General features: G+C 42.2%; 1 protein-coding gene across 4 annotated transcripts in view; it reads left to right on the top strand.

Annotated features, from left to right (window-relative positions):
* The window catches only part of LOC134160935 (urea transporter 2-like), a 331,080-nt gene extending 321,944 nt beyond the window's left edge, over positions 1-9,136 (top strand). For all 4 annotated transcript variants that reach the window (XM_062613401.1, XM_062613402.1, XM_062613403.1 and 1 more), the window contains 7 exons: positions 255-444; positions 905-1,033; positions 3,091-3,283; positions 4,263-4,410; positions 6,345-6,479; positions 7,000-7,049; positions 8,428-9,136. In XM_062613401.1, the coding sequence (XP_062469385.1) occupies positions 255-444; positions 905-1,033; positions 3,091-3,283; positions 4,263-4,410; positions 6,345-6,479; positions 7,000-7,049; positions 8,428-8,697 (1,115 nt within the window). In that variant the 3' untranslated portion in view covers positions 8,698-9,136. The remainder of the gene's footprint in view (positions 1-254; positions 445-904; positions 1,034-3,090; positions 3,284-4,262; positions 4,411-6,344; positions 6,480-6,999; positions 7,050-8,427) is intronic.
* Positions 9,137-14,101: the final 4,965 nt, after the last annotated feature.

Genomic DNA, 14,101 nt, shown 5'->3' on the forward strand with positions numbered 1-14,101 from the left:
AAGACTATTCTTTCACCACCGTAAATAAGCCACACTTTTATCAACCCTCCATAAACTTTATAGCAGTGCCCAGTCCTTCCTTATTAAATTTTTAAGTGCTAGGTGCAAAATATGCTCAGAGAGAAATAAATCAGAGACCATTTTTACAGTCCTGTTGGTACATCACCTCTGTTCTGTGGCCACAAAGTGACGGTAGAGATGTGCTTTGGTGAAATAGTGCTTTGTCATCAGTGTCTTTATTTGATCTCCTCCAGATAAGCCCCTGATGGTTCAGCTGGTGGACTGGATCTTGCGAGGGACCTCTCAGGTGATGTTTGTCAACAACCCTCTCAGTGGGCTGATCATTTTAGTGGGGCTTTTCATCCAGAGACCTTGGTGGATGCTCACAGGCTGTACTGGCACAACTGTGTCGACTCTGACTGCGCTGGTCCTCAGTCAGGACAGGTAGGTGGTACCTCATGTAAGGACACTTGATAAAAATTGGTCATTATGGTATCAGAAACCCACTGATGTGTCATAATCCCACACTTGAGTACACTAGAGACAGCAGACTGGCTTTCCTTATAGAAGCAGTTATGTAAGGACAGAGCTGTGGTGTAGGAAGAGCTGGCCTGTCCCCATAACTGGCTGCCTTTGTGAGAGCTATCTCTTTCTGATAACTACTGTCACAACCATGTATCACATGGAGCCCCCTAGACCACCATCACTGAACAGTTTCCAAGCTCTTCCCCTCCACACAGCAGGGCACTGCAATATGGCACCAACCTTACTGCTTTTTTGTCCCTCCCCAACAGCCCTTTCACTGGGAGCAGGATACTTACAAACTGCTTTTCAGTGGGTCCCTGTGATGGGCCACACATGACTGCACAGCTTGTGACCTTGCAAACATTTCTTTTCATCACAGATCAGCCATTGCAGCTGGACTGCATGGCTACAATGGGATCTTGGTGGGACTGCTCATGGCTGTCTTCTCTGACAAAGGAGATTACTACTGGTGGCTTCTTCCTCCTGTGACAGTTATATCAATGGCCTGGTAAGTGCCACTTCTCCTCCTAAGGACAATTCTCAGGGAATGAGGAGTCTTGCTATATACAGCTTAAACACATCGGAAGTCCCCTACATCAGCATCTCCAATCATGGTAGCATTAGAAAGAGGCATTCACTGATACAAATTGTGTTGGCAGGAGGTTGAGTGCACAGACAGCAGTGATTAAAGCACACAGACAGAGCAGGTCCGCAAATAGCTTTGATCACCACAGTTTCTGGGTGGATGTCATAGTGTCCAACATCACAACAGTTCTTCCTCATCCAGAAGCTGAACCAATCCAGTGCTCTCCCTTGGGCTGAATACAATATTCCCCCTCTTAGATATGCAATCAGACATGAGCAAAAATTCATTCCTCCAAGTAACTCGTAATGCCAGACAAAGTCCTTTCAGGATTTAATTTACCATTTTTAAATATGGACCCTAACAGCACTGCAGAATCTGTTTAACAGCCTTAACTAAGATTATTTCAAGAGCTGTATTTTAATCATTGTCAGCAATAAGATGCAAGTCATTATTGCATTTCACTGCTCTAAGATCAAATTTTGTTCATATTTTACGTCTGTAAGTCACTCCCAGCAAAGGTCATTTTATAACAACCTCTCATGACCCAGGAAGTGTTGCAAAAATGTTTAGTTTGTCTTGCCTGCCAGAATTCCTTCAGGCTTCTTGTTCAAACTTTCCTTCATTCTTTAAGTTCACAAGACCCAAGCTGAAAGAATTTAAAATTGGACATTTCAGTGATTTTTTTCAATACATGCTTTGGATTTCAGCTTTACAAATCAGCAGTTCCTTAACTGTTTCTTTTTATTCCGAGAAGATTTATAACTGGCAGAAGCTTTGTATTTCAGCACAAAAATTAGGATGCACTGTTTTCACTGAAGTGCTAAGTTGTTTGGTTTTTTTCTTTTGCTACATGTAAGAACAAGGAAATCTGTAAACTGCTCAAATTTTCACAAAAGAATAGGTTTCATCTGAGATTATACAGGAAGAGCAAGGCATTTCCTCTACTGATAGTATCTACACAATACGACACAAAATGTTGCTTTTGAAATGCCAAATAGTTTGGGTGGGTTTTTTTATTAGAACCAGCTTAATGGACATGAATGTTCTTCTAGGAGTCAAATGCAGTGTCTTAAATAATTCATATCTTTAAATTGGATTTTTTATAAACTGGGTGATGTTTGCTGCTACTTGGAGTTTGACCATAAGAGCTATTCAGCTCATCTGCATCAGAAAATCTTAGCTGGAAGCTGCAAAACACAGGCCATTTCCATCAAGGATAGGACCTGGCCATTCACTTGCTTTCACAAGCTTTTCAGGCCCCTTAAAAAACAGTTGTTATCTTGCCAATATGCTCCCACAGAGTCATTAATGCAGGACATGTACTTCAAGCAGAAATAAGGCCGTTTGGACTGACTTATTTCCACTTGAAATGCAGATCTGGTCAAGTTTAAATTCCAGGCTCTACAGCCAAGAACATTTGGAAGAGTCATGGTATCTCAAAGTTTTCATGGTTTTTAGCACTCAGTATCTAAATGTTTTGAGGGTGACCCCAAACACTGTACATGCTGGAAAATACTGTGTCACGTTTCTTAAGAACTAAGCAGTTTTCAGAAAATACTATATGATTTTAAATGGTGCCTGAGCAGCACACAGTAACATCAGTCTCATTGACATAAGCATCAATCAAGGCATTCCCAAAATTTTCTATTCTGTTTCTTGTTAGATTTTTTTACTGAATAGGAAGACAAACTTCTAAAATACTGTACTGGATGCATTTCTTCACTGACATCTTGAGCTGCACACTAACCACAGGTCCTGAGGGGAGGGCGTAGAGTTTGTACCGTCCATGAATAGATGTGATAGTTGTTGCAAAAAGATGTACAGCATTCTATGGCTAATTGCTTGATGCATACTAATACAATGTTTCTAAAAGAAATGGCTTTGGCTTGCATTTACCAGGACTTATGCCTAAAGAGGTAGGCTGTTTCAGCACTATGTCAGTGAGCAAGTTATACTTGTGTATCTTCTCCTGTTCTCAGTCCAATCCTGTCCAGTGCTTTGGGATCCATCTTCAGTAAATGGGACCTTCCTGTTTTCACTCTGCCCTTCAATATTGCGGTGACTTTGTACTTGGCAGCCACAGGACACTACAACCCCTTCTTCCCTACAACCCTCATCAAGCCTGTAGCATCAGTGCCCAACATCACCTGGTCTGCAATCAATGTGCCATTGGTAAGCTTCACTCCAACACGGTTATAGTATTTCATCAAAAGATGATGGCATTCAGCTCTGGATAACAATTTCACATGGGTCAGAATGGCTATGTGCAGCCACTAATAATTCACAGAAATACATTACCCAGTTTAGTGCATAGAGGACTGTCCCATAAAAGCCCCAGAGATTGTCCTGGCTGATCCAGCAGAAAGTATGCTGGAAGCCAAGGAACAGAGATCCTGAGCCTCTCACTCCACCTAAAGCTGGACTGTCCCGAAACAAGCCTCAAAAGCTGTCATTACTGAAGCACATCTGGATGTTCACTCCCACTGTCCAGATGTGGTTAAAACAACATCAGCGAGGCAGTCAGTGGCAATATGGAAAGACAGAAGGAAAATCAGGATCCCAAAGGGACAGGATTCTTTTATACCCAGACCCCTCAGGTCTAGTTCTAGTTCTGGAGGATCACCTTTCCAAAGCAGCATAAGGGTAACTGATAATGCTTCTTATTATATATAATAAACTCATGTCAACTAGGTCCACCATAGCATTACTTCCTGGGAAGGTTACTGGTTTTGTCCCTCATTAAAGTCAGCCAAAACCTACCATCACCACATCTACCATGTTACCATCCCAAAGGAAATATAAGTCCATCTTGGACTTATAAGTGAACTAACTCTGGTTTGAAGGGCATGAGTGCCCACAATCACTCAGCAGCCCAGTTCAGAGCCAGGGGCCTTGCCTTGCCTTGCCTTGCCTTGCCTTCCTGTCCCTTCCCATCCAGTCCCTTCCCTTACCGTCCCTTCCTGTCCCTTGCCTTACCTTGCCTTCTCTCCTCTCCCTTACTCTCCCATCCCCCCCTCCCCTCCCCTCTTCTCCCTGTCCCTTCCCTTCCCTTCCTTCATTTACTTTTCAGTCAATAGCTTGATCAAAATAACTGCTGTGTCCTTCACAGAGATAGATACAATAACATGCCCTTTCCTACTGACTGCTGCAGCTCTTACAATCCATCCCAGTTGGCATCGGTCAAGTGTATGGTTGTGACAACCCCTGGACTGGAGGCATTTTCCTTGTTGCTTTGCTCATCTCCTCCCCACTTATTTGTTTACATGCTGCAATTGGATCAACAGTGGGGATGTTTGCAGGTAAGAAAATTTACCAGAGTAATTTTTGTACCCAAGGTATCTTCACCCAAGCCGTTATATGACTCTTTCCAGACTTTACAGTTGCATGGGCTTGGATGCACTTGGGACAGCAGTCTCATTTTTGAAACTGTCTTTAAATACAGAAGATCTTACTGAGGTCACACCACATGATGAAGGCAAGAATAGATTTTCTTTAATCTTTGAATTTGCTTTTAGATTTGTAACTCAGGCAGGTGGCTGGTTAATTCCACCTTGCTTAACCCTCCTGCCATCAGATGTTGTGAATACCATGGAGATGTTGATAAAGAAACCTAGAGAAGTAGTTTCAGAACTGATCTCTTGCCGTCACAAATGTTTTAAAGCAGATGTCTGCCTCAGAGCTGATCAGTCTATTAAAAGAAAGCCACTTTTCTACAATGTAGTTCATTCCATCCTGCTGCAGGTTAGTAAAAACAGCTAAATGAATGCCACTGAAAATGGCCTGTCTCCCACTAACCAGGGAAACAATCTAAAGAGAGATGAAATTAGGCAAGATTAATGACACTTATGTGACTAATTGTAATAAAAAAATATAATGGAATAAGTGTAGTCGGAGACAACAACCTTGGAAAAGTCACAGTCATCCAACTGTAAGTCCTCTGTGCTCTGAAGCACATTGTACAAAATGGGAGCTGCCTTATGTTTGTGTTTTTAAACAAAACTCTCCACAATTTGTATAGTTAAGATCATTTGGCAAGTTTTGTAAAGGTCTGACATTTAATATAGAAGAGAAAGGTTGGGGAAAGTGTCTGGGGATAAGCGTAGTGATAGAACAGGGGACAAATGAGAGCCATATAGCAGGAAACATATTAATCTTCAGAGTAACTTAAAGGTATCATGTGCACTACATATTGTGCTCTCTGCAATTCTTGAAGCCTATGAAAAATCCTGCAGAAGTACCTGTGAGGTCAGATTTGGAGCAGACCCTCAGCTCCCATCCCAGTGGAGGATTTCCACAGCACTGATGTAGTGACAATGCCACCTCTAGCAAAGATCACTGGGAAGAGATTGAAAACTCTGCTCATCCCCACAAAAGAAAGACGCTCAGCTGTGCCTCTGATATTCAAGGTCAGGTTTGAGGTTTAAACAGTACAGAAAGCACAGATTTCTGAAGAAGGACAGCCAAGTGGGAAGGTCCTTCTGCACTCTGGCTGGATTCTCCACCTGTGGGAACTAAATACAACACACTCAGTGCATATGCAGAAAGTTTTGCCTGAAAGAAACCTTTGAGACTAGGCCAAATTCCAACCCAAGGGACATTACAATGCTGTGAGAGCTGGAGTACCTCTGCTCTGGAGACAGGCTGAGAGAGCTGGGCTGGTTCAGCAGGGAGAAGAGAATGCTCCTTAAGGGGAGACCTTAGAGCAGCTCCAGTGCCTAAAGCAGCTACAAGAAACCTGGAGAGGGGCTTTGGACAAGGACCTGTAGGGACAGGAAAAGGGGAATGGCTTTAACCTGCCAGAGGGGAGATTGAGATGAGTTCTCAGGCAGAAGCTCTTCCCTGTGATGGTGGTGAGGTGTTGGCACAGGTTGCCCTGAGAAGCTGTGGCTGCCACATCCCTGCCAGTGTTCAAGGCCAGGCTGGACGGGACTTGGAGCAACCTGCTGTAGTGAAAGGTGTCCCTGCCCATGGCAGGGGGCTGGAAGTGGATGAGCTTTAAGGTCCCTTCAACCCAAACCATTCCATGATTATATAAGTCTGTGAGTATCAGAGCTCTAAAATAACAATCTTCATTTGATTCCATGCTTTTTCTGCATGTGCATGTTATATGAGTGTGAGTAGTTATATTTGTTTAGATGTCACAGAGAAGAGATGACAGATTCCCAGCAAGTGACGGGTCCTCCTGCAGATATCTCTCATACCTGACCTCACAGCCTTGCCTTTTGTCTTGCAGCTCTGAGCATTGCATCACCATTTGACAGCATCTACCTTGGCTTACACAATTACAACTGTGCACTCGCCTGCATTGCAATTGGGGGCATGTTCTATGCCCTGACCTGGCAGACTCATTTGCTGTCACTTGCCTGTGGTATGTATCTTGTACATAAAGAGAAGACATAAATTTACGCAGCCAGACAGACTATGAGTAATGGAGGTTTAAAGTCAACTGTCACTGCTGCAATACTAGGTACTATGCAAGAGCTATTTCTGTGATGGCATCAGCTAGGGTGTGCAAGCTAAAAGTGCAGAGAGAAGGGTTTTTAGGCCCTCATAACATACAGAAATTCTAGAAAGAGTGGAAGCACTGTTATGTGAAAGGCAAAAAAGAAATTAAAGATAAAAGAAATGCCATCATCACCTGCTCTCAACAAAACCATCTTCTTCGTTCATCGCCCATCTCTACAGAGCACATAGGATCAAATGTAGTCCATAGAGCCAGGTGCAGCACTGAGGCATATGAACTAGTTGATGAATTCTAACTTTAACCATCACATCAGGTATTTGGGAGGATATTTTACTGTGCATTTGTACAATATTACTATTTCTCATTACTTCAGAGAGGTGAACAGTATTTTCCTCACCTGAGTTGTCTGGGTTTCTTTTCTCAGCATTATTTACTGCGTACTCTGGAGCAGCTCTTGCTAATGCCTTATCTGTGGTAAGTTTGAGGGAGGTGTTTTGGGCTCTTTTCTTTGTTTGTTTTAATGGTTTTCTGACTTGTTATGATATAATATTAAGGAAATGCCCCAGAATGCTCAATGTCAGTTTTGACAGCATTGACATGAGAATGCTACAGACAGTGTCAGGTCTTGTACAAATTCTGTGTCAGTTGAATGGTGCATTTCAGACTCTAAAGCTCTTATTAAGATTTTGAAGACCCTTGGAGCCTATTATCCACAGTTGGATTGTGCATGTCTATGTGAATTCCAGTAGCAGCGTATAGTTTGAGATGCCGTACTTAGCTGCAAGCAGTATTTTTGGAGACATTTCAATGGTCTAAATTTTTATTTGCTTCTTCCAAGGTCTTTCTCCCATCCTACCCATAGATATTGTTTAAGTTTGATCTGGATATGAGAACTAAAATGAGGGGGGGACTGAGCAGACCTGGATAGATCAAGAAGTAGGTGAAGCAGATATGCCAAGATTTGTTTCTTAAGATCTGAGAGATTAAAGCAAAACCATATTTTAATAAAACTGATTTAGTAACTTAAAGGAAAAGTCAGAACTAGAAGCTTCATATATTAAATGTATTCATCTGGCATACACCCAGCACCATGTAGGTCCCTTCAGATGGGTTGCTTTGTTCATCATACTTGCTTTTTAGATGCCGCATTAAAAAAAGACATCTACTTTTTCTCCTTGTGATCTTGTTTTTGGCAGACCCCAAGTCAGGTCAAGAAATGGGGTCACAAAGCAGGACTGAGGGTTAGATGCAATGCCAGTAACACATGGGCATTGGTGATGGGGAATATGTGTGAATGGTACTCAGTAGATGACGTTTTACATGACAAGGGAGGGTAGGGTTTGGCTGATTTATTAGAGAATATAGATGTTTACGAGTAAGCTGGATGTCTTGGCTTTCATTACAGCCAGTGAATCTCTGGAGCCTGCTTCAGCTGCTTCAATATTGGTACCAAGTGCCATTTAGCACCAACAGCTGCATCCCCAAAAGGACTGAAGTCTCCAATGTGGGATGTTTTATGTAGTCCCATCCATTTCAGATAAACTGAATACCTCTGGTGAGCTGATGTTTGGTAGCAGAGGAGCTTCCCAGACCTCCAGTGACCACAGGAACCAAGCTCACATGTACTCCTCCCATGGAGCCACCCAACCTGGGCATCCTCCTCTGGATCCAAATGGAGGATCATATATGGAAGGGTTCAGGAGGACATGTCCTATGTCACACTGTCCCCAGGGAAAGCACAGGTTCTCTCTGCTTCCCAAATTCAAGAATTTAGCAACAGATGGAAGTAAGCAAAGGGAACAGGCAAACTGAGGTACCAAAATGCACCTATATGTCTGTCCTTTCCCCTCAGGTTGGGCTGCCCCTCTGCACGTGGCCTTTTTGCTTCTCCGCACTCCTCTTTTTGCTGATAAGCTCAGACAACCCAGCCATCTACAAAATCCCCCTCTGCAAAGTCACCTACCCAGAAGCCAACCGGATCTACTACCTGAGAATGAAGAGAAGAGCCTCAGAGAGCAAGAGAGAAGAGCAGAAACGAAAGGAGCAGAAGCCCTCCAACAACTCAAAAATAAACACAGGAGGGACTCCCCTGTGTACTCCCAAAATCCACCACGCTTACTGATTTCAGATATACACAACTGCATAGTTTTGTGGTAGCTTTTCAAATGCTAGCCAGGCATACCACAGCCACAAACAGCATCTTTGGCAGCAGTCTGCAGGCTGGGGATTCAGCATCCCACAGCCTGGAGGAAACACAATTTACCCCTCAGCTAAGCTTTCCCAAATGCACTCTTGTAACATAATAATAGCTGCCTTATCAATCCACATGCTGTTAACTTGAAAGTCACTTCTTATCAATAATAATTATAAGGATAGGTAGAAGAACATTAAAGCCAACAAGAGGCTGTATTTAATTTCATATATGTAATTTAACAAAATAAATATGCTGAGAAAGCATTGCTATCTAATAATAATAAATAATGTAAGAACTATGTCAAGAGCTACCCTTCAAATTAAGAACATGCACCTTTGAAAGTGGAATAAACAGACTGATCTCTTCCTTTCTCATGTCCCATAAATGTCTAACCCTTTTAATCCCTCTTAACAGCTACAACATACACAGATAAATATTCTTACAGAATGAGTACTATTTTTGGTGCCATCTCCTGGCTCCTTGTTGAGTGCCAAGAAAATGACGGTATAAATATATATGTTTTAATCAGACTAGGAAAGTGACTAGCTTGCACTGATCAAACATTTTTCTTTGTATAAATTTCTGCCTTACAAATAGAAGTTCTCTTTCCTGCTGAATACAGGATAGCAGGTCTAAATCCCTACATGCATTCAGAGGGATATAGGAAAACTCAATGTAAAGAATGAGATTAGCATTTACTGCTGATGGCAGTTACTCAGCTCTTTCTCTTCCCTTCCTAGGGAAGCAGTTCCCTTGCATTAAACAATGAGCAGCAAATAAGTTGAAAGGTCCCCTTGATGTCTCTTGGGTGGCAGACTGGGATCATCACATGGTTCGTCAGTGTCTCACCTGTATGAAGATAGGTTGAGAAAGTTGGGGCTGTTCAGCCTGGAGAAGAGAAGGCTACGTGGACACCTCATAGCAGCCTTCCAGTATCTGAAGGGGGCCTATAGGGATGCTGGGGAGGGACTCTTCATTAGGGACTGCAGTGATAGGACAAAGGGTAATAGGTTCAGACTTAAACAGGGGAAGTTTAGATTGGATATAAGGAGTTAATTCTTTCCTGTGAGTGTGGTGAGGCACTGCAATGGGTTGCCCAAGGAAGCTGTGAATGCTCCATCCCTGGCGGTGTTTAAGGTCAGGTTGGACAGAGCCTTGGGTGACATGGTTTAGTGTGAGGTGTCCCTGCCCATAGCAGGGGAGTTGGACCTAGATGATTTTAAGGTCCTTTCCAACCCTAACTATTCTATCATTCTTGCCAATGTTCTTTCCAGACATTAGCTCCTAACAGGCATAACGTGTGAGAGGCCTAACTCGCTTGAGGCTCCTAACAGGCATAACATGAGGCCACTTTATGCCTCCCCCAAGCCCTTACAACAGGGAAGGGCCAATTGCCCTGCAGAGGATTTTTCTTGGAAACGTTTCCTAAAACCTCTGGAAAACAAGCTTGACAGAGAACCTTCCTCTTTTTAAAGTCATTTCACATGATCACTTTAAAATCACAGATCCAAAGGACTCGAAGACTTAAAATCTAAGGAGACTACGCAAACTTTCAGACCCAATGCTTTCCTTTCTGCCTTTGATGTAGGGCAGTTTTGCAGATTCATATGATGTTAGAACCCAGGTCTAATGCATCACTTGGGCCTTTCAAAAAAGGTGGGCCTGGGCTCCTCATGGGATTGTTTTGCACTTTCATAACCAAAAGACTAGCAGCACCAGCAGCTGACAGTCCCCTAGTGATCCTGAGAAAACTCCAGGAACAAACTGTCCAGCAGAGTTTCAAGTTGACAAGCAGGTATTCTTTATTGCAGCACCGGGATACATGGGGTATAGCTCCTCCTAATATGTATCACCGTATTGCTACACACGCCATCCTTATATAGTCACTGGGCATACCTACAGATTCATGAGGCTACACATGAATTACATAGTTTTCCAGAAATTTTCCCGCATGCATACAAAAATATGATGGTGGTCTTTGAGTGTCGTTCACATCTCCCAACAACCTTCATAACTTCTGGCAGTCTTTGAAGCACCAGGTTAATTAACATTACAGACATAGCAGTTATCCTGTCCTTCTACTTACCAGTTTAACTGCGCCCATCCTGGACATCTGCTAGTCCAGGATATTCTCCATCCCCAGGTCCTGTTTCTCTATTCTGCTTTTCTTACACTTTTTGTACTAAGGTCCTAAGGACCTAAAACTATGTCAACTACCTTCAAGCATGGCAGTTATTTTCCATTACAAAGCCATCAAACTTAACATTACTTAGAACTGATTACATTTTGTGCTTTTGTGCCTCCTTGTCTCAAATCCCCTCTTTTTCTGTCCTTTTGCAAATTCTTTTGCAACATTTTATATACTACCATTACCATCTAGAGTCTTTTTGAAATAATTTCCTGTTTCTACTTGATTCTTGGTTTCATTTCTTTTCCAATTTTCATAATTTATCATAGATCATTTACAATACCAGAAGGAACTTTGTATCATACCACAAGTAATATTGAAACAATTAATATTCCTGCAACCAGTTGCCTTAACCAGGAGAGACTAGGTAACCACGAAGTTAACTTTTTCCATATTTCTTCAAACTCCCAGGGGGTATCATCCTTGGCCATTTCATGAAATATTTTAGTTTTTTTCCAAATTTCCTCCAGATCTGTTCCAATTCTGCCAGTTTGATCTATGTAGGAACAGCAGCTTTCATTGATAATGGAACAAGCGCCTCCTTGTGAAGCCAATAACATGTCTAGACCCATTCTGTTTTGTAATACCACCTTACATAGGATAGTTATCTCTTCTTGTTCTGCTTCGAATCAACGGTTTTCCTTTCTATTTCCTCTATGGTTGCTGAGATATTTACAATTGCCTTCTCTAATTCACTTACTCCCAAAGACGGAATTAGCCATCTCACAAAACTGTGAAATGCGGTGTTCCATTCAGCAATAGGGTTAAACCCTCAATTAATCAGTTTAGCAAAACTTCTAACCCAGGTTCCAGAAGGATATATGTCAATAATAGTAGTATTGGGTATCACAGCACCTGAAGTACATGCATCCTTCCAGTTGGGGGTAGGGTCTTACAAGCATTTTCTCCACATAACCAATACCATCCTTTCCCTTCAGGAACAGGCCACCACTGAACCATGATACCATCTGTGTTAATAGTGTGACTGCAATTTGAATAGTGACTTACACCTGTGGCATTTAAACAAACAATCTCATGCTCTGGTTCCTGGTGCAATACATCTTTGTACACAGGTATAATATTCTTCACTTGGATTAGGATTAACTATCCCAAACTATCTTAAACTTAACTATCTTAAACTTTCCTTCGGACATAGCTTGCTAGTGTTCACCCACAAATTTGTCCATGAGATAGTGTTGGAAATTGGAATGCCTATTAATGGAAGGTCCTGATCTTCCCCTGATGTAGGCCACTGTGCACACACCCAACAGTCACTACAACTAGCAACTTTAGTAACATTCTGGATTAATTTCAGGTATAAGTATTGGTCCCATGCTGGTACGCCAGTTATCATATAAATCCAAATTATGACTGATGCAATTTCTTAGGTAAGGGTGATGAAGGTTTGATCTGCCATGTCTTCTCTGGTTCTGGTGCTTTCTTTATTCTTGAATAATGTATCCAAGCAGGTTGTTCCTTTATCTTCACTGCTGTAAAGGTGGTCAATAATATCTGGTACGGTCCGCCCCACATCTCCTGTAAAGGATCTCCTGAAAAATTCTTTACATAAACCCAGTCTCTGGATCTAAAAGGGTGAATCAGATAATCCACAACTCTCACTCTTGTCCCTAATATTCTCTTATTTCTTCTAATTGTTTTCCCAGATTGACCAGAAACTCTCAGAGGTGGCCTTTTCCCACTTCCAGAAGACTTTAGACTGGGACTGATACAGTCTTCCATATAAAATTTTACATGGGCTAGTCTCTTCTTTCCACCGAGGGATCTGGCAGAGGTATATTAATTTTGCATTCCATCTGTCACTCCGGGTGCTTTCTTAAAGTGAAAAACATATCTGCATACATTACTTCATTCCATTTTCCTTGCCACCTCAAAAACAACATTAATTGTAACAATGAAAATATTTGTTTTCTAAAAAAAAAAGAGAGTGAAGTCCAAGCACAATCTGACTATGGGAAAGAATTTGTCCTGTAAGAGCCACTGCAGACATTAAATCCTCAGCCACCAGCAAATCCATCCTGAAATCAATTAGTAAAGCAATTTCTGGAGTTGAAGTCACCCATAAAAAATGGGGTATAAACAGCTTTATTAAGTCTCTAGCTAATCAAAAGATTTGAGTAGCTATAGCCAGTGCTAATAATTCATGAGAAGAGGCAAGACAAATCAAGTGTCTCCTGGAAGGCAGCAGTAGGCAATAAAAGCACCAACTGAAGTTATCAATGGTAGCCCGATAGCCCGCTGTCTACTGAGTTCTATAAAAAGAACTCATTAAGAGAAATAAAATGTACAATTTTCAATGTAATTCAATTTCAAAAATTATGAGACATTTCCCAGAGATCTAACATAAAACCTAAACCAAGTATGCCTATAAAAAGGACAGGGAAAAAGAAAGGGATCAGCTCATTTGTAATGTCAACACCTTTTCTTCCCATACCTACAACTACAGGTGTTGTGGTTTAAACCCAGCCATGCAGCTCGTTCACTCACTCCCCCCTTCTTCCCCCTGCTCCCAGAGGGATGGGGAGGAGAATCAAAAGAATAGCTCCCACGGGTTGAGATAAGAACAGTTTAATAACTAAGGTATAACACAAATCACTCCTGCTACCACCAATAATAATAATGATAAAGGAAATAACAAGGGAAGAGAATACAACACCTCTCCACCCACTGACCAATAACTCGCCCCCCCCGACCGAGCACCGACCGATACCTAGTCCAACCCTCAGAGAACTAGCCCTTCCAGGTAACTCCCAGTTACATCCTGGGCATGACGTGCTGTAGTATGGAATACCTCTTTGGAACAAGTCCAGAGGAGGGCCACGATGATCAGGGGACTGGAGCACCTCCCGTATGAAGACAGGCTGAGAAAGTTGGGGCTGTTCAGCCTGGAGAAGAGAAGGCTGCGTGGAGACCTCATAGCAGCCTTCCAGTATGTGAAGGGGGCCTATAAGGATGCTGGGGAAGGGGCTCTTCATTAGGGACTGTAGTGATAGGACAAGGGGTAATGGGTTAAAACTTAGAGGAAGTTTAGATTGGATATCAGGAAGAAGTTCTTTACTGTAAGAGTGGTGAGGCACTGGAATGGGTTCCCAAGGAAGTTGTGAATTCTCCATTCCTGGAAGTGTT

This window comes from Pezoporus occidentalis, unplaced genomic scaffold, assembly GCF_034315485.1.
Source record: "Pezoporus occidentalis ecotype Australia unplaced genomic scaffold, CSIRO_AGI_Poc_V1 ctg166, whole genome shotgun sequence".
In the NCBI taxonomy this organism is placed as follows: domain Eukaryota; kingdom Metazoa; phylum Chordata; class Aves; order Psittaciformes; family Psittacidae; genus Pezoporus; species Pezoporus occidentalis.